The sequence below is a fragment of the Lepidothrix coronata genome, unplaced genomic scaffold (assembly GCF_001604755.1).
Source record: "Lepidothrix coronata isolate B3197 unplaced genomic scaffold, Lepidothrix_coronata-1.0 Scaffold97, whole genome shotgun sequence".
NCBI classification, from domain to species: Eukaryota; Metazoa; Chordata; class Aves; order Passeriformes; family Pipridae; genus Lepidothrix; species Lepidothrix coronata.
The window spans coordinates 689,419-709,370 of NW_016690277.1; the positions used below are offsets into that span (position 1 = coordinate 689,419).

A 19,952-nucleotide genomic window follows, 5' to 3' on the forward strand; every position below is an offset into this window, starting at 1 on the left:
TTTGTCAGAAACTTGGGTACCTAAAGATCCAGGGGCCAGATTCTCAAAGACTGTTTGTAACTTTGCTAAGTGAAATCAACTGGATTTAGGTGCCTAACTGAACACATATGCTGTATCTGGTTCCTGACAATGATGTTTTCTTTAAAACATTTAGAAAACACTGCCCTGTAATGCCTTCTAAAATGGGTTGTTCAGTAAACTTTCCAAACTGGAACCTCGTTTACTGGAAGTCATTAATTCGTTACATCTGATATTACAATGCAACTCTCTATGGACCCAAGCTGAACATAAAAATACACAAATAAAATAGCAGTGAAATTGAAATTACTACTTCAGTGGTGAGAATATATTAAAAGTGTACTTGAATATACAAAACATGATGAACTTCAAAATGAAAAAAAGGAGCACAGATTTTTATACAAATATACAACTTCATGGAAAATCTAGAAGGGATTTTTTTTCCACCAGGTCTCTGGTTTCACTTTAGGAAACAGAAGAGTTTAAGATCAGACAATGAGATGAAAATCTTCCATAAAGTTATCAGTACAAACATCTACTCTTCATACGTCCTCTGTGCAAAATTCAATCATCAGTTCCCTCTGTACATAAAGAAATAGCAATGTGCAGTATTTTGATTCCATAAATACTTGTAATCAAAACAAAATGGGACACTATCTTTACTCATATGACTAAAACTAACAAGCACTGTTCATTTTTTACAAGCTATCTCTAGTTCTCTCTCACATATATTTTGCACCTGTTTGCTGAATTTCTGCTAGTGATTTTTGATCTGAGCTGTGCTGAGAAGGCATTCCTGAAAAATTCTGATACTCACAATTCTTCCTATTTTGGCTTGGTGTACAGCCTTTAGTCTCCATCTGGGTAAACACACCAAGCCAGAAAGAGATTTGTAGTCACATTTTCATACTGATAGGTACTTACACTCCCCTGTGCTCCCTTAGAAGTGAACCTCAAATGAACATGAACAGTCATTGCCAAGGTTTGCAGAAATTCAGGGTGACATTAACTGACTCTCTAATGCTTACTTATTAGTACTGTGAAGTTTGAAAGTTATACCTACAGAGAAAACCTCACAGGCTGCTTGGTAGCTCTTACTTTGTCATTTGCATCAAATACTTTCCTGTCCACGGAATCAGCAAACACAAGCAGCGACAAAGATTATGATTTTTGCGACAAACACATCAAAACCAGCTTCAACAGCCTGTTTACATCAGTCCTGAGGTAAGGGGTCCTTGAAATGTGTTGCTCAGAAGCACTGTGTGGAGGTACCTTTGCTCTGTGTGGCTTCATCACAGCATATGGGCTTCCAGCCGACTTTGCCACGGCTTCCATTTCCATGCTGAATGTCGGGCCGTGACCCGAAACACAGGCTGGGTGATGCTCTGTGGGCGTCCTGCCAAAGCGTTTTGCAATAGAGGAACCTGACACACAGCTGTCATTTAAGGCCCGTTTATCTCAGGGAATCAATAGCCCTTTAAAAATTCACTGGCTCACATATCGTTTTCAGCGATGGTCATCAGAGGTTTTGTGCTCTGATTTTCCTGGCTTTTGAGGGAACTTTGCTTTTCAGCACATGGTGTCATATCCATTGGTAAGAGGAAACTGACAGCCTTGACTTTACCCCTGGAGAAAAAAATGGAAAAGCATTATGAGGATTGCAAATGTACAAAACATACAAAGAAAGTTAAAAAAAAAACAACTCCAAGCAACCCAGCAAACAAAAGCTAAATGCTTTCAGCCCTTGCGTGCTGCATGGAGGCAGGATTTCATGCCATTCACAGGCTTCCCAAAGGACTAAGCACAGTGCTGCCTGCCTGTCTGCTGGAAGCATTCGCTTTCTTCCATGGAGTCTCACATCTGTCTATCAGTGCCCAATGTGTGTGTGCAAAGCTGTGTGCACACAGAACCCTGAGGGTGCACAGGCACCCCCATGGACCCGGGGGGGTCCTCTAGTGGCTTGATGTTTATGTGCATCAGCACCCAGCTACTGCCAGCAGGTGTGAGAACAGTGGTTTCCAGGTGTGCACATGGTAAATTACACCAGAGGCAGAAACATCTTCCTTTATGTGTCCCAAAACGGGTTGGTTTGGCATGTAAATTGGTTCAGTTTTGCAGAGCTTTGGTTGTCGTTCTGCCTGTCCTCTGTGATGCTTGTCAGCTCACTCAGGCGCTCATGGAGCACAAGGAAGGAAAATTATGACAATATTAAAATATTTAGGGATGGTTACAGGGCAGAGGACCTCCATGATTTCCTTGCCCCTTCCCCTTCTCCCCTGAGACCTGTCTCACTGGAAGGTGAAACCACCAAACTTGAACACCCCAGTGGTGACATTTGTACCAAACAGGCCTTGTACCTTTTGTGATTTTACTATAATAGCCCTGAAAACAGTTCTCATCTTCTCTAATCCTACATTCAAATATTTAATGGTTTTTATTTATGAAACACAAGCAAGAATCCCTTGGTATAAATAATGCTTTGGCATATAGGAATTAAAATATTTTAAACATGCAAATTAGTGATGATTTGTTAGCAGTGCTGTTATTACTTGGATGCAACTGCACTGTATATAAATTCAAGGTGATACTTCTACAGAGTTAATTTTAAAGCAAAAAAATTCAGCATCGAATACAGGATTATAGCCTTGGAGCAAAATGTGAGAAAGCTACAAGAAGAATAGGAAAACCTGACATGAAGCAGCATGCTGGGAAGCAAAAATGTCATCCCTATAAAAAATTAACCTTAATAAGCTTGCTGAACTCATTGCTAGAAATTATCCTACTAGTGAAAAGCTAACTAAGATTGGTGTCTGTGTTAGACCATTGGGTATATAATGGAAGCATCCACCACTAAGATTAAAAAAGATATTAGATTTTTTTTGGTGTAAGAAACACAGCATTCGTGCTTCAGGATATTACGCAGCCTACTGAGGGCATTTGGTAAAAAGCTCCTTCTGTAGCTGTTTCTTCTCCTAAAGCAGCCAGCAGTGAGAGGACATGAGTCACGGTACCACACTCGCCGCTGTTCAGCCTGGCAAGGCAGCTCTAATGGTGGAGATAAAATCATCAGCACCGTCCTGTGGCCGCGGGGTAACCGGTAGGTCCCAAGGCAGTAGATGTAACAGATCTGTGCTGCTATTTGGATTGCTTTGAGAGCTCTTTCCCTTTATGAGCAAGCAGCAGGATTTGCCGTTGCCATTCTGCTCCTGCACACTGACCCTGTGTTTCCCACTGCACACACCTTCCACGTGAGCTGGCTCAAGGGCAAAGCTCTCAGAGCGTTCATGTGCACAGAGTCTTGAGTTTCCCTGAGCCCAGTGGAGCGTATGCAGAAATCCAGAGCTACAGGGTCATGGTGCTTTTGAAAATGATATGAGTTCACTGCCAGGGACTAAATTTAGGTGTCTAAATGCTGTAAAACATCTGACCCTGAAATGTCCTTAACTAGAAACCCCAGGTGCCTCTGGAAGCTTGGCCTCGTTGTCCCTTGCAGCCTCTCAGAGAGGAGCTGGGCTCCGAGCTGCCTTTGCACAGGGAGTGCAAGGGGCTGGGCACTGGTCTGCTCTGGGGACATATTGTTAAAGGGAGTACAGAATAAAAGCTGTCTTGGTGGGCCATGTGGACAGATACAACCACACAGGTGACACAACCCACTGCAGGTGTACAGCCCATGAGGGTGGCCACTGGAGCCCTTCCCCAGGACACGCACAGGCAGACCCATGGACTTCTCCCTGCTCAGACACATGCTTTGAGGCCATTTGGATTACATGGCTTTTGAACACAGCATGGTCAGGCTAAACCCAGGAATTGACATGGATTCCCAGGGTGGACAGATCAGCACCAGGAGGTGACTCAGCTATCATATCTCACAGTCTCATTACTGCTGCTACTAGCTTTAGTTGTTGCCCTGTGTTGGAAATCTTCTCATCAATGATCAGAGGAGCTCAGGGCTTGTCCAGCAGCCCTCTCACTTAATTTAGAAGCCGTCTTGAGACTACTTTTCTCAAAGCTGGAGGCATTAACTTGTAATGCTTCAGTTACAGGGGAAATACAATACAGTACATCTAATTCCATGAGCCATAGTAATCACACTTCCAAAGGCATAGTTCAGTTCCCCGGTATCTCCATGCTTTTTCCCCCAAGTTTAAAAATCCCTTTCAAGCTTAGCTTGTCAGAACATCACATCAATCTGCAAAATTCTGCCTGGCTTTAACAGTGTAAAGATTTCAACCCTTTTCTCTCTCCCTTAGCCTCTCCTTTCTATAGCAAATTTAACCTGTTACCATTGCCAAATTTCATAAATTGCAAGGAGGAGCCGGACGACTTCCCCCAAAGAAGGCTCCAGTCTGCTCAATGTACACTGAGTCTATACATGCAGTCTGCCCATATACATTCAAACAAAGATTTTGCTGATAACAAACTAAGACCCAGAGCAATGTCCATATATGTTGTTAGAGCTGTGATGCTGTGAAGGCAAACCAAGCCTACCTGCACCTATAGACGTGCTCCTGAAACAGCTTCATGTTGCTGGAGTGGCTGTAGGAGGGGCAGCTGGACGGTGATTTTTCAAGCCCTTTCTCCTCTTCCCTGATGAGCTGTGCTGCAGCAGGAGGGGCTGGTGGCCAGGCACTGCCTGGCACCTCTGGGAGCCCATTGTTTGAAGGCTTCCTGCTGGCCCTGTGGGACCTTGCACTGGAAGGAGCAGGAGCTGGTGAGGTGGGGGGGTAGCGTCTCACAGTCATGGCAGTATCTGAGAAACAGAGGAAAAAGCAGAGCTGGAAACAGTAATTCAGATATCCTCAATATATTTTTGGAGAATGACTTTTTACATTGGCAGATAGTGACAGAACAAGGGGGAGCAGTTTTAAACTAAAAGAGGGGACATTTAGATTGAATACTAGGAGGAAATTCTTTACTGTGAGGGTGGTGAGACACTGGAAGAGGTTGCCCAGGGAAGTTGTGGATGCCCCATCCCTGAAAGTGTTCAAGGCCAGGTTGTATGAGTCTTTGAGCAACCTGGTCTAGTGTAAGGTGTCCTTGCCCATAGCAGGGGAGTTGGAACTGGGTGATCTTTAAGGTCCCTGCCAACCCCAAATATTCTACCATTCTATTTTGAATCACTTTCTTTGGGCTCAAAAAAGCTTTTATGTGGTGAGGCTGAGAGGCAGAGAAGGCCAGACAGCCCCTTTGGATGTCACTCTTTCCCCTAGAAGGCAGCTGAAGAGGAAGAGCTGCAGCTTTCCCACTTGCCAGAACTCCAGACTGCTATTCCCAAACTGATGACATCTATGGCCACCAGCAGCCCCGGTTTAAGAGGCCTTCAGGTTGGTAACCTGACCACTGGGTCAGGGGGCTTGGCAGCAGCCACCTGGCTTCACATCAATCCACTAGTGCTGTTCAGCCTCTCATTTTATTCATTTACACAGATTTGTCTCTGTGAAAACTTGTGGGGCCATTTCTCCAATACTTCTCACCAAACAACATTTTGCTTAAATTCCTGATTCATTAAATCCTCCAGAAGTCACAGTTAGACTTCTCTAACTGAGGAATATTTCTGTTTTTCTCCTCTGATAAAACTATGAAGAGTGTGTATTCCTGTATATTGGCCCCTCTCTGTCTCAGCCAGAACTAACTGCGTTATCTGCAAAACTAAACTGCACATCTGGTATGATGTATGCAGCCAACTCATCATTATTTGTTATTATTTGTAGCATTTTTCTCATCTTTTACTAAGGCAAGAGAGGTTATGGCATGGCCCTTTTCTGCCTGGAGCAGAGAGGGGACAGGCATGGTCAGGATTGTCCATGCCTGTGAAAACCCAAAGCAGTAAGTAAAATTCTCCTTAAACAAAGAAAAACTGAACTCCTTGAGTTGGATCCTTTGTTTGAGCAGCAGTAAAATACTCCACTAAGCTCAGCTTGGGGGATGCAGGTAGCACCCTAAAAAGACCAAGACACCCAGTTATGGTGGGTTGAGGTGCGAGCACAGAAGGCGGCCAGAGCACTTTCACGGAGCTGATCAGACAGACAACCAGCAGCTCATCCCTCACTCCCTGCAGACATGTAACAGCCAGGCTGGGAGATCCTGCATGGGCAGCACTCACGGGTGCCATGGACAGCCCCAGACAGCCCCGACTCGTTGGTACCTGTCTGCTCCTTTGGTGCTGGAGCAGGACTGGCTGGGATGGCTCCCTGCAGAGATGCTGGAGAGCCAGCAGGTCCTTCTTCATCCCTGGCGAGGCTCCTCACATCACTGTTCCCACCTCCTCTCGCTGCCTCTCTCTCCGGTGGCACAGCTCTCTGCCCGCAGACCTGCAGCTCTCCCTTTAGGGCCCTGTTTTCCCTCTCCAGCTTGTTGATTTGGGAACGCATCTTGCGGATGACCTGGAGGAGGTGTGCATTGCCCTCCATGGTCCCACGCCACGCAGAAGGCTCCCTGCTGTCCCGCAAAGTGCCTGCCCTGCAGACAGGCAGACAGGCAGACCCTGCCCTTAAATCCTCTGGACAATGGGAGTCCCTCCCCGCATGCCCAGCATGGGCCAGATCTGAGCACTGAGAGGGCTGGACCGAGTTGTCAGGTTACTGAGAGAGGGCTCATGATTTATTCATTCGGGGGCTCGAGTTTCAGAGCAGCGCTGGCCTCTTACACCCCGCACAAATCACTGTCAACGCGGTATTGATGCACCATCGGAAAACCCGACCGCCCCCTCGCTTGCCTCGGGCTTTGGTTTTCTCCTCATGGACCAAGGAGGACAGAGCCCATTTCCTTTGGTTTATCTAAAAAGGCCAGTGATCGCCTCCACGGAACAGAGGGAGGGTTGCCCTTTGTGGGGCAGTGATTCCTCTCTCCTTTAACACAGGGTAAATTACTCTTTTTTTGCTCTTTGCATCTGGAAAAGAATTAGCAATTTCTCACAGGAATATTAAATTTCCAAATGAAAGCTGATATAGTGCAAGACCCCCACTATTAACAACATATGCCAACAGTGGTGATGGACAAGCAGGTGCACTAAAGCTCTCCTGGAAGGCTGCAGCAGAGCCCAGGCCCTTTCTGGGCACTGAGGGAGGCTCAGTGGAGTGGAGCACCTGCACCAGCATCCCAGGAGTGTAACAAGAGACAGATCAGGCATGATTCTTGCATTAGAAAGAGAAACACAATCCTCTGTGCTTCTCTCATCACCTAGTCCCTAAAGCCATCTTTCTGCTGGCAATAAAATGCAAAAACATGTGGAACATTCTTCCCACTCCCCAAAACTTACTTCAAAATACAAAACTGAGAATGCCAGAAAGTCAGCGGGAAAATAATTTAACACACCTTTTGCTTTGAGGATATTCCCAATACCTCAACAGTGACTCAAGAATATTTTAAAGAGAAGAAAAGACCTTTCAGCTGTGTGCACTTTCCCGCTCTGCTGCTGAAGGCTGGGGGAGGAAAGAAAAACTGCTGTGAGATGCTTTAAAAAAGAGATGACTCAGTTTTATTTTTTCCAGAGGGTGTGCCAGAAGGGCTATCATGAGGAAGCCGTTGGGTCTATGAGGAAGTGCTGCTGCCCAACAGCTACTGGGATGTTGGGAAGAAACTGCTGGAATTGAGAGAAAACCAGAGATGGGAGTGAGGAGCTCTGGCCTGGGGTATATGTCCCCAGGTGGGTAATGCTCCCTTCTTGGAGCAGCATCCTCAAAAAGTGCTTCATAAGGACAAAGTGGTTCCTGCAGGTCATGCTGTGCTCCCTCCCCTGTTGACCCACAGCCACATGCCTAGCAAGGGCAGGTGGGACTTGCTGTACAACCTGCAGGAATACTCACCTATGCTGATTTTTCCAGTGACACAGGCACAAGGCTGGGGATCAGGAGCCACAAGAGTTACCTGTCACCTCCTGGGAACCTCTCCAGAGGGCTCTGCATAGTTCAGGCTGCCTGCAGAGGGGTAAAATGAATGTGAGTTCTCAGGATGCAGATGAAGCCCACAGCACCCACGACCTCTCATGCAATCAGTACGCGAGGGGAGGAGCAAATCAGGCCCTGAACATTGTCCTGCCTGCTGCTGGACTGGCATGCCGGGCTGTCTGGGCCTGGCATGCCAGCATTAACCTTGGCAGAGCTCCTGGTGGGACGTGGCAGTCCTTGCTTCAGCCCACCCTGATCACGTCAGCAAGAGGCCTCAGCTTACGCTGAGTTTTTTCCTCCCTCCTAGAGAAGTGCATGTTGTTGTGGGCATAACAATGTCCAGATGGGAAGAAGTAGGCAAAGCTGGGCTTAGAAAAGGGCTTCACCCAGGCTTCAATAACAGTGTGGGTGTCCCTGTGCTGGGGACATTATGGGTCTATTTCTCCAGCAAGCAAATCAGGTACTGGAGCAGTGACAGCACCCAAGTGTAATTATAATATTGCTGCTGATCCTGCAGCAGGCGAGTTTGGCTGGGCAGGGGACACTTGCCAACTCAGCAATTAGCTTACCCCTGCTGTAGCTGAAGACATCTGCTCCTCTGATCCCATGCCTGCTGCTCCTCTGGAACTGGAGCAGGCACAGACCTTTTGATATAACAGGAACTTCTGAGGAAATGGCTTGTAACCTCGTACAGCTGCTCCTGCTGCAACTCCTGCCCAGGGATGGATGGGCAGGGGGCCAGATGACTCAGGAGTTTTGGACAAGGGAAACCTGGCAAAGCTACCTTTGTGACAGGGCTGATTGGTGTGTTCCCTGTAAGCAGAAAGAGCTCTGTGAACACAATCTTGTTTTTGTAAATTCAGCAGGGTCCAAGATGTGTGCTTGCCCTGCCAGCTCCCACGTGCTGCCACTCCATGTGCCACAGGTGGGAAACATCCTCAATACCTCTTAGCAGCGGCACACTTGCAGGCTGTACATTTTGGTTGAGTGTATCTTCACTGTGCCTTTCTGTGCCTACTAAAAGCATCTACAGCTGTGTGGTTTTTGCTGTAAAACACTTCAACTTTAAATAATTTAACAGAAAGGCCAATTTCTCACACCTGAACTGCTTCAGCAAATTGTGCGTGGTAAGACATGGACCTGGGTAAAACTGTATTCACCCTCAGTCATATCTGAACGTCTCCACTAGAAAGAATAACCAAAGACAGAGTTCCTGGCAGCTGTTGGACTCAAGGAACCCCATAGCAATATCTCTATGTGGCTGCTCGTGCATGTGCTCAGTGGACTGTACGAACTGCATACCAAGCAGTACTGCAGCAGAAAACCTGTGAACACAACACAGAAGCCTTCTGGAGCAGCTTCATGCAAAACTGTGGGGAGCTCAGCTCTTTATGCTGCCACTGCTTGATATTCTGCAGCTCCCTGCAGAAGGGAAGGGCTGTCCTGAGAGTGGAGAAGGTACAGTGTGAGAACTGCCATCAGCAGAAAACAGCACCTGCACAGCCACCACCAACAGCGAACAGTTTTTATAATCATCTCACTTACCAAATCTTCTGTCTTGCTCCCCTGAGGTTAGAGAGAAAAAAAACCAAAAAGGACTCATTTCTACTCTAGTGAGATGATTTTTTTTCAATCAAATCACAACACTTTGTCCTTGAAAAATCAACAGCAGGTGTCTGGATACTTTCTATGACATAGTGCAGTGTGTCATGCCTCCCAGTGGCAAGGGAGTCCCTGTGGAAAAAGACAGAGCTAAACCCGACCAACAGAGAGCACAAGTAGTAGGCTTCTCCTGCCATAAACATGCACAAAATCAGTGCTGTGACACCCACACTCTGCACTAGTGCAGCAGGGACTGCTAAGGCTGCCCCTTCCCACCACATGTGCTGAGCAGAGCGTGGCTGGGCTGTCACAGACTTTAGTCTTTAGGAGGAGGAGATGGACAAGATTGAGTGTGGCTGGAGGTGGACAGGATCTTTCTGTTACTATTGAGTGATAAAAAAACACCCTTCCTTTTTGCCTGGCAACATACTCCTCCTAACTCACAGATTTCCATCCTGATGGTGCTCTGCTTTCCCTCTGATGCCTCTGCTGCACCTTCACCCCTGCCTGCCACAAGGCACCACATCACACTGGTCCTATGGCATCTTGACTGAGGACCAGCAATGCTGCACTGCATCTCCAGCCTCACTGGGATAGGATGGGGGAGCAGCAGAGCAGCCCCTTGGCCCAGACAGGAAATCTTGGGGAAGAGAGATGGCTCACAGCTCCATCATCCTGGCATCAAGCCTGAAGCCCAGATCTCTGTCAGGGCTGGAGTCTCCAGGGGAGGTTTGCTGTTATGAGTCTTGAATGCCAGCAGCACTGAATTTTTGCATCCTATAAAAAATGACCGAGCAAAAGCGTAACAGCAGCTCTGGTCAAGGTCTATGCCAAACCCTTCCTATGGCCACTGTGCAAGAAATCCTGTGACCTGAGTCCTTGCTTGATTTCTGACATGTTTTACACTTCGTTGTGGTGCAAAAGAGCCTAATTCTCTTCTGAAATTGACTGTACAACTTAAGGAGGTAAAAAAAGAATATTTCAGTTGATTTAAAAATTAACAAAAAAATGGGGTTTGTGTGCTGATTCTTTTTTGCTGATGCACTTCTCATCATTTTGCTCCTGTACATCTGAAAGGACTGAATAGGTCTAATGCCAAAATCTGATCCCATATTGACCTTCTCCTTGTTTAATTCTCAGTGGCTTCTCCATTTTTTTGGTAAATTAAGAGGTAAATGGTAAATTTAAGAGGTAAATTTATATATTTTCCAATTTTCATTTCTCCCTTTTCATTCTTCTCAAAGTTTAGACATTTAGACATTTAAATTATCCCTATGCTTTACTTAGCCAGTACTGTTGCTTGAGTTTTAGCATCAGGTTTGAGATTGATGCTCGCATGAAATGTGTTGTCTTCCATGCACTCAAATTTAACAGCTTAAATGTGTTGGGACATGTGTCAGTCTGCAAGGCCCTTGCTCACCTGAGCCCAGCATGTTGGCAGCCACATCAATGTCCCCACAGGTGCTGCTCTGCTAGGCCAGGTCACAGCTTGTTTTGAATGCATTTCATCTGCAAATGCTCAGCCATGCAAAGAAATGCATCCTTCTCATGAGGAAAGGATTTGACAGAATAGATTTTGCAGCACAAATGGGAAATGTTCTAATAGTTGGATAAACAGCTCAGCATCCGAAGTTTGCTGGTCACGTCTGTGTTTAATAGTTTCCTAATGTGCACTGGCCACGGACCCTCCAGTGCCCAGCCTGCCTTCACCCAGCCAAGAGGTACATCCCTGTAGGGCCACTGCTCCTTCCTCAGGTCAGTCTGGGCTCCTCCCAGAGCTGAGCTTCCACAGTGAAGGCAGGTACAGAAACTAATACCAATTTCTGCAGTAGTGCCTCAGGCTTTCACCAAGGCAATCAGCTAATTATTTGCTGACTAGATTCATTCTGGGGCTGTTGGAGCACCCCCAGTTTTAGCTGGGAAAACCTTCCCCTCCTCTGAGCCAGCATTGCTTTGCAGACAAAAGGGGAACCTGGAGGTCCATTTTGGTGCACTCCCACAACTACAGATCCTGAAAAGTATCCATTCTTATTCTGAAAAGTGTGAATTTTGGATCTTACCTATTCCACAATTGAAATCTGCTATTCCTAAGCCCCTTCTGAAGTTCAAAGGTGAGGTATGCCAGCATCGGGGTACCCATGTGGGAGTGTGCCAGTGCTACCATACCAACAAGCAGGTGCCTGCCCTCCCTGCTTCAGGGTGTTCCCCAGAACCACAGCCCACCTACATGTAGAAGGAAACTCCTTTTTCACCTGTGTAAAAGGGCTGAGAATTTGCCCTGGTGTGCAGAGCTCTGTAGAAGCACAGAGCAGCATCCACGAAGCCGCCCAAGCTGAGGGCAAGATGCTCCTGCCCTACTGGTGTATCCACGGCCTGGGCTGCAGCCAGCCCCACCACCCGCAAGGGAGCCGCCTTCCTGACCGGCCACCCACGTCTCAACAGAGCGTGAACAGCATCTGACTCATGTCACTTCTGTCCAAAGCTGTTTTCTGAGCAAGCTCGGGCAGCAGAATGAAAATTACCCAGTGGATTGGCAGGATGAGCCCAGGAAGGCAAGCCTGCATGAATGCTCTGTCCTTGACATTGAAGTGGGAGGAGGGAGTGCAGCAGCACACCAAGTGGGAGGGAGATATGGGGCACAGGGACATGGGCTGCCTTGGGGGCACAGACATGAACAGCAGCATTTGAAGAAGAAGTGGGGAGTGGTGAGGGCAGATCCCATGGAAACGCTCACCAGCCTCACGTGGAGCTGAGCATGAGAGCCCACAAACCTGGCTGCTTTCTATGCTTGAATGAGACTTTGCCTCACACTCATGACTAATTAAATGCTCCCTTTCAACCATGTCTGAGCAGTGACTGTTGCTCACAGTGGCTGTAGTGAGACAGTTGTGGAGAACAAGCTGCACAACCTCCCAGAAACAAAACAAGATGGCAAAAATCAGTTATATGTGTAAAGCATTCTCAGGTTTCAAAATCTCATTAGGTAACAATGGCACAAAGTTATTAGTTAGTCTATTAAAAGGTAATTGTTTAACTTGTTAATGTCTATTAAGCACCCTTTTTCTTTTGCAAGGACCATTTGCCTGACTGTGCCTTAACACCCACATGGATGCAGAAAATCCCACGCAAGCACTCTTAAAAGAAGCCTCCGCTTGCTTTGGTGCCTGCAGGGAGCCAAGCGCCTGTGCAACACATTGAGCCTCTTGACTGATGTATACAGCCTCATATCTTATTAGTGCTGCTTTGATTTTGAGCATTGAAGGTTTCTGAAAGGGGTCTGAATTCCAGCAGGGGATGCTCAATACTTTCGAAAAACCAGGCTTAACCTGAACATGGGAAATGGAAACACCGAGATACGTGAGTCATGTCTGAAAACCTTGGCTATGGTTTTGGACTGGGCTGGCAGTGAAGCAAGGCTAGAGAAAAGTTTTAGACTTTTCAGAGGGCACTTCAGGGCTTCTTGTTGCATTTCCAAGGCTCTGGGTCTCTGTCCCTTTAAATGGATCCTCAAGTTAGTGTGGAATAATCACAACGAGTCTCTTTTATGCCAGCTCCCTGCAAGCACAACATATGCTACAGAGTACAAAACCGTGCCTCATGCAAGAGAATCTATAAGCTCAGCTGGAGATTTTCATAACGAGGAGCTTGCAACTGGGCCCACAGTCACCTGCACAGAGCTTGCGATGGCTTTCAAATTAAAACAAGCCCTCACTCATGGGAAAGAGCCTTCTGATTACAGAGCAGCCCCAAGCAGAAAATCCAGCCTAAAATTCAAATTATTAATAATTATTTTTTATTCAGTTTTCTTTTCTCAAGCAAAACACACCATATAAAATGTACGTGAGGATATTTGAATCTCTGTAGCTGTATCATGCCATATTTAATCTGTGCAAAAACATCTAAAGCATGACTCAGAACTACAGGGCATTTGCAGGTCACAAAAAGACATCACAGGGCAAGTAACACCCTCACAGCTTTTCTCCAACAAAAAAGAGTGATTATAGTTAACTGAAGCAGCACATGGGGAGCACAGCTCAAAAAGCACACCTGAAATGCAGTTTCTATAAGCTGGGGGGTAATTAATCAGAAAAAATAGAAGCGTGCATTTCTCTGATGCTGTTCAGGGGGAGATGTTCATACTCTGATGCTGTTTACACTGAGAACTTCAAGATGCTTTAGTGAGTAATTAAGAACCACGTGAAGAACTTCAGCAACCTGGACAGAAAAGTCAGTAATTATGATTGCACCTTTGCATTACTGAAGATTTTCCAAAAATACCTGTAAGTTGTCAACTTAATGAAAGCGTTACAAGCAACCATGCACATATCCCATGTGGGCTACGGCTCCTGAAGGACTGAAGGACACTCATTACTGAAAGACAGACACTCATTACTCTCAGTCTCACCTCACTGTGCCTCAGAGATGCTCCTGAAGGCATGGGATGTGGATGGCTGCACAGGATTGATCCCAAACCTCTGTTTGGGATCCCTGCAGGGGCAGCAGCAACTCCTCCCATAGTGCCATGAGCCAGAACTGCTCAGGTATCAATGTTTTTGCATCTTGAGGCTACACATATGGAATAGATGTACCACTTACTAAACTAGGAGGCTCTCCAAGGTGAGCTCTCTACCATTCTGCCTTAAAGCTACCCTCTTGCCTGACAATCTAGACATTGCAAGAGCCTTCCCCTAACCCTGCTGGTTTCACTTTACTTTTCCTTTTTCCCTCATCTCCAAATACTCCAACACATGCCTGGGAGGTAGGAAAGTTACTTGCTATTTTCCATAGCTAATATTTCACCAAGGAACTGTGCTGGACTTTTCTTGAAAAGAATAATAATGTTCTCATTTCCTCCACCACCTCCCCATTGCCACTCTGCAGACTGCAAACAAAGACATGCTAGAAGGCCCCTTGTGGGAGAGCTGTGGGCACCCAGACTGGGGCCTGCATCCTCTGCTGCTGGCCATGAGCCCACCCTGGTCTCAGTGGCCACCTGGCTTTCCACTCCCTCCAGGGAGGGAACCACAGGGTGAACCCTGTCCTGTCACAGCCTCTACTCCAAAAATGGTACCGAGTGTCCCTTTCCTTTTTCCTGTACATGCTGCTGCCTGCACCAGGAAGAGGGGTTGGTTTAGCAGCCCCCCCTTGCTGGGGTGAGCAGCACTGCCAGGGGCTTCCACAGGGAGGGCACAGCCAGAGGGACCAGCCTCATTTGGAGTAAACCCCAGCACACTCTCGATTTAAGTCATTTTGAAACAAAAGCATCAATTTGGCATTTCCCAAAGTTTCCCCTGCTTTTCCCAACTCAAATTATTCTGTTCAGTTTTAATTAGCAAATAATTTCAGTTGTGTTTTCCGGTAAGAGGGATTCTGTGTTTGAAGTACAAGGGAGATGGGACCCAGCCCTGTGGGAGGCAGTGGGAATAGGGCTGTGTGGATGGCCACTACACAGGGTTTGTAATGAGGCAGGGGCTAATGATCCTGCTGCCTTGTAATCTCAATGTCCTAGACTTTGCAGCTTGGAAAATGCACTGCTCCAGCACATCTGACCTCTGGGAGGTCCTGACCCACTGTCCCTAACTCGGTGCTCACGTTTTGATCTCTCTCATGAGCCGTGTTCTGTGCGGTGCAGGCAGAGTGGCTGTTCCCATCACAGGGCTCACCTGGGAGCTGAAGCCAAGTGGGTGCTCTGCTGCACAGGAGCTGACCCCCAGCATCTTTGCAGCCCAAAAAACCCACAGCAGATTTTCTCTCCGCTGTTGCACAGTGTCCTCACCAGAGAGGGAGCCCCAACCCTTCTCGTCGGGATGTATGTACTTGGGGCCACTGCAAAGCAAAAGAACCACAAAGAAAAAAACCAAAAAAAACCCTGCCCATTCTATGCTGTGGCTGCCAGACAGCCAAGGTGCAGGAAAGGAGCAGAAGGAGCAGGAAACCCATGTGGGGCCAAGAGGTCCATGCCAAGTGGTTCCTGCTCAAGCAAAAGCAGAGGGGATGCAATGATGGGGAAGCTGAAGGTTCTTCCTGGTCATGGTTACAGTTCTACATGGGCTTGGCCTTTTGGATTAATTTTATTTATCTCCATACAATTCTCTTAAATAAGAAACATAGTTTGTTTGTTTTTTTCTTTTTCTACAGCTTTGAATGCTTTCCTCCAAATCCCATTTCTCTGTTCTCATTCAATATTTGATTTTAACATCCTTTGATTTTAACTGCCTAGGTTCAAAGCTCACTTCATGGCTTTAATTTGCTTGTTGTAAATGTGTGGCCTTGATTATTTTTGTGATTATCTAAATATTATGAGAAAAATCTTTTGCATGCATACCAAACTTGTTAAAAATTGGTAAATGCATTCAAATCAATAGCAGGTACTTTAAAGATATACTTTGTCTTAAAGATTCACCTTCCCATTACTTACAGCTGACATACTGAGTAGTCAGTTACCAGTTCAAAAAAACGTTCAAACTGAAGTAAAAGGTACTGCAGCCTGGAGCTTCTCAGCACATGTAGAAAAACTCTTTTCATGCTGAGAGCCAAAAAGCCCCATTTAAAGCTACGTATGGATGTAATTTCACTTTTTCCCAGGTCCAGGCCTGTGGATGGCCAGCACAGGGGCAGTGTGTCAGGATGGTACAGATCATCTCCCATTTCTCATTTGGACATTATACAAAAATAAAGTTTTAAAAAAAATTATTCCTGTTCAGATAAACACTATGTTGCCAATGTAACATCTCTCCAATGAATGTTAAGATATAATTACCCTGCAAGGAATGATTCCTATTAAACATTTAATACATCTCCCTCTAATTGAAATTTAAGCCTTTGGTTGTGGTTGGGTGTCACTAAAGATGCGATTAAACATAAAATATGTATAACACTTAACTCCTTTTGGGGTGTTGAGAGACCTTCCACTAAGTAACAAACATGAATAATTTCTTTTGCACTCTGAAAAGTTTTTAAAGAAGTTCGATTTGAGTCTGACACGGGAAGATCTCCTTCCGCAGATGAAAGGGAATCTTTCACCAGCTTTGCCTGCAGCAGCAGGGGGATGAGCCTCCTCCAGCTGGAGGAATAAGTGTAAGTAAGAATAAACTGTAAAACAATTCACTGGAGAAACCCTCGCTCTGAGAACAGCTGACCATGATCTTGTGGCAGCCCTGGACAAAAGGAGTCTCAAAGGGGAGCTCTTGGCAGAAAAAAAAAAGGTGCAGACCTCGTGTAATCGAATTTTATCGTGTTAAAGGGCCAAACCCTGTCTTTGTAATCATCCTACAGCCTGACATGCCTCCTGCATTTCTCTCATTCTCTCCCCTCAAACGCTGGGACCAGCCATGGTTTGATGCTTTGTTTTCTCTCCCTGCTGCAGCCTTGTTTCAAAGCTAATGTTTTTGCTAATTGCTTTCACCCGACTAAGTTTAAAGTGTTTGAACACAGCAAGAGAGGAAGAGCCATCTGGAACAAGGACCCAGCTACACTCAAGCCTGAGCATCTCTTAACACCAGCAATAAGGTAACCCCAGAATATGGGCTGGATTTTCAAAACCCAGAGGGGCCTGCAGAGCTGGTTGCTTAAAATAAACCAAACTCAACAGCTCTTGGGCTTACACATGAAACTCATTTTGTGTGCAAGCTATTGAGAAAATAATCCAGGGATTTCCTTACCTCTGCTTTACAGACCACAGTTTGGCTTCAGACCAGCCTGGCATCATCCTGCAACATTCCCTTGGTGCAAACCACGCTTTTGCAATCTAGTTATTCCCAAAGATGCCCAACAACAGATGTAGTTGCTCATTTCTTGTGAACATTAATTAGAGACAGTCTGTCTCCAAATCACCTTGATGGCTTCTGAAGTACCCATCCATAAACACGAATCATCATAAACACATAATGAGTCCAGGGAGACCAACAAACCAAGGGACAAGAGGACTTGATGCCCACTTACCTCTCTGTGCAGTGCATTCCTGCTGTCACCACTGATTGCTGGTTCCTCCCATATATACAAACAAGCAGGTAACTTTATCTATCACTATATATATGGTACAAAGCAAGTTAAAATTTGGGCCAGAAATCATTCCTTTCAGTAGACTGCTGGTTTTGAAGAGTGCAGTGTCTAAAGAGCAGAGCTGGGCTTGTTCAGGTGAGGATGAGCAAGGAGCTCAGCTCCCTGTCCAGCCACGTGGTTGATGCTGGTGTGCAGAGCATAGGTGAGAACTTGGGCTCTTACCAAATCCCAGGGGAGGGCTCAGGCTGCCTCTGCACTAATGCTGGAGCAGGGCCATCCCAATCCACGGGGTGCCTGTCCCAACCTCTCCCCTCCATCCCCCACCAGGCAAGGACACCATGTGGGTTTCAACCCTTAGCAAAGATTTCTTCTGTAAACCTCATATCTGCTGACAGTGGGACAGCAGCAAGTGCTGGAAGCACCGGCAAGCAGGCAGAGGCTGGATGATGGCACTTCTACCTTGCACAGAGATGGGGTGAATTCAGATGCCATCCTTGGCTTGGCCTGCAGGGCCAGGGTACAACTTGAGCTGAGATTCATCAGTTGCAAACTGGGGCTGTTATGGGAAGAGACAGGAGGGCAGAATGAGGAAACGCAGCAGAAAAATCCTCCTGATAACCCCAGGTAGAAAGACATAGCACAGACAAATACTCGTGAACCTGTGGAGGCCTCTGGGGATTCCCCAGAGTTTCTCCAGGGAAAATGAGCTAAAGAGAAAAAAACCAGCTTAACAGAATCATGGGGACTGTGTGCATGGGAAAGAGGAATCCCAACACATAGGCACAATGAGCAGGGATCCCTGAAAGCAGGGATTTTCTATGAATGAACATGAAAGAGTGTGGGAACACTGAGGTTAAAGGGAACTCCTAAGAGCTGCCAGAACTGCTCCACCTCATCCCAACATGATGCAGAAACCAAAACAAACATCTCACTAGAGGCACACGGTTTCCCAAAGTGCTCTGTGCAAAATCTGGGACTACAAACTTCAAAGGAAAATCAGCGTTTTCTTGGCCTCAAGCAGGAGAACTACACCGAGGCCATTTCCCAGGGTGGGCTCAGTCTGGGGCTGTGGAAAGAACGTGAAGCCATGTTCTGGAGATGGTCATAAGTGTCCCTATCAGCATGCACAACACAACAGACAGCAGGGATGCAGAAAGCATCCTGATCTCCACTGCTCTGGAGAGTACTGACATGGGAATCAACGAATGCAGAGATCTTCAAAGAAAAAATTTTATGGACGCTTTTATACACATACACAAATATTTTAATATAATGGTAACTGAAATGTTATCCATATTCTTAGTACTGTCATAATTAACTAAAAAGATATTTTTTAAATTTTGTAAAAATGACATATTTTACACATCTTCTATTTACAATTGCAATATACTTAAATGTTATAAAACATCCACTCTGACCTTTAAAATATATGTATACTAGGACTTAGTATTAGATATATTATAATTTATAGCAAACTTAGGGTTTGCTGAGTACCTATCTGTTCAATGGGAATTCTGTAATCAGCCTGGCTTAATAAAGGCTGTTCAAAACCAAAAAGTGACAACAACATAAAAAAAAGATAGGGAATGTGCAAATATTGGGGCAGGCAATAAAATAAAAAAAAAAATTCTCAAGCTTGCATTTTTAAAAATAACACCTTGAAGACTTCCAATAAATTAAAATCTTAACCCACAAATCCTTTTCCTGGTATTGTCCGTGATCAACTTAATTTTCAGTACTATTAATCTAAAAGGAAAAAAAAAAAACCCAAACAACAAAGAACAAACCCCAACCCTGCCACCCCAGATCTTCCTGAGGCCGTATGTTCCCCACGCCGCAGTCAAGCATCAGGATTTGCTGGAGTGGTTGCTGCTGGCACAGACGAGCTGACTCTATGGATGACTCGCGAATATGTGCGCTCCATCCCTTGATGTTTTGCTGAGTCCTCCTTGTATGCAATCTTTTCATAAAAAAGGAGGGAAAAAAAGCAACTGTGAGAGAGATCTGAAGTGCCCGGTGTCTGAAGTGCCCGTTGTCTAACCAAGGATTTCCCACTTTTTATTTATTACACAATGATGCCAAGGATCTGACAGAGGAAAAGGACTTTTTCCCAGTAAATGGAGGCTGCAGTGACAGGGATGACATTCTTTTTGTTGGGGGTAAAAATGGGACCAGACTGGAGTGACTGGCTTCTGCCAAGTGGTGCTTTGTGGGGTTCCCTGGACTGCTTTACTCTCACAGCTCTCATACAAACACAACTGAGAAGTCATCTACATTTTGCAAACTCACACGCAGCATCAACAGTGGAAGAGAAACCTCTCCACAAAGCTCCGGGTGTAACCTTATGCCATCAACCCCCAGCTATCCCTGGGCAGGGCTGTGGGTCAATACCACAGTTATTACTCAGGCAGACACGACCACTCAGCATCAGTGCCTGAGACAGCA

At 46.0% G+C, this 19,952-nt stretch overlaps 2 protein-coding genes across 11 annotated transcripts in view; both read right to left on the bottom strand.

The window, feature by feature from the left end:
• Nucleotides 1–1,173: 1,173 nt before the first annotated feature.
• On the bottom strand, nt 1,174–6,401 carry LOC108500975. The gene is made up of 3 exons (XM_017822428.1): nt 6,164–6,401; nt 4,507–4,768; nt 1,174–1,644 (listed from the first exon to the last, which is right to left on the bottom strand). The coding sequence occupies exons 1-3, from the start codon at nt 6,387–6,389 to the stop codon at nt 1,512–1,514; spliced, it is 621 nt and encodes a 206-aa protein (XP_017677917.1). The 5' UTR covers nt 6,390–6,401; the 3' UTR covers nt 1,174–1,511.
• A 12,347-nt stretch (nt 6,402–18,748) lies between these two features.
• DOCK10 (dedicator of cytokinesis 10) overlaps nt 18,749–19,952 on the bottom strand; it is a 122,039-nt gene continuing 120,835 nt past the window's right edge. For all 10 annotated transcript variants that reach the window (XM_017822405.1, XM_017822404.1, XM_017822410.1 and 7 more), the window contains one exon: nt 18,749–19,467. In XM_017822405.1, coding sequence (XP_017677894.1) covers nt 19,348–19,467 — 120 coding nt within the window. In that variant the 3' untranslated portion in view covers nt 18,749–19,347. The remainder of the gene's footprint in view (nt 19,468–19,952) is intronic.

What these genes read in the sequence shown, in the direction of transcription:
- LOC108500975 (XM_017822428.1), bottom strand. Translation starts at nt 6,389, where the DNA reads ATGCGTTCCCAAATCAACAAGCTGGAGAGGGAAAACAGGGCCCTAAAG. An exon ending in AGCACCAAAGGAGCAGACAG is followed by an intron (nt 4,769 to 6,163) that starts GTACCAACGAGT and finishes TCTGTTTCTCAG; the next exon opens with ATACTGCCATGACTGTGAGA. An exon ending in GAGCACGTCTATAGGTGCAG is followed by an intron (nt 1,645 to 4,506) that starts GTAGGCTTGGTT and finishes TTTTTTCTCCAG; the next exon opens with GGGTAAAGTCAAGGCTGTCA.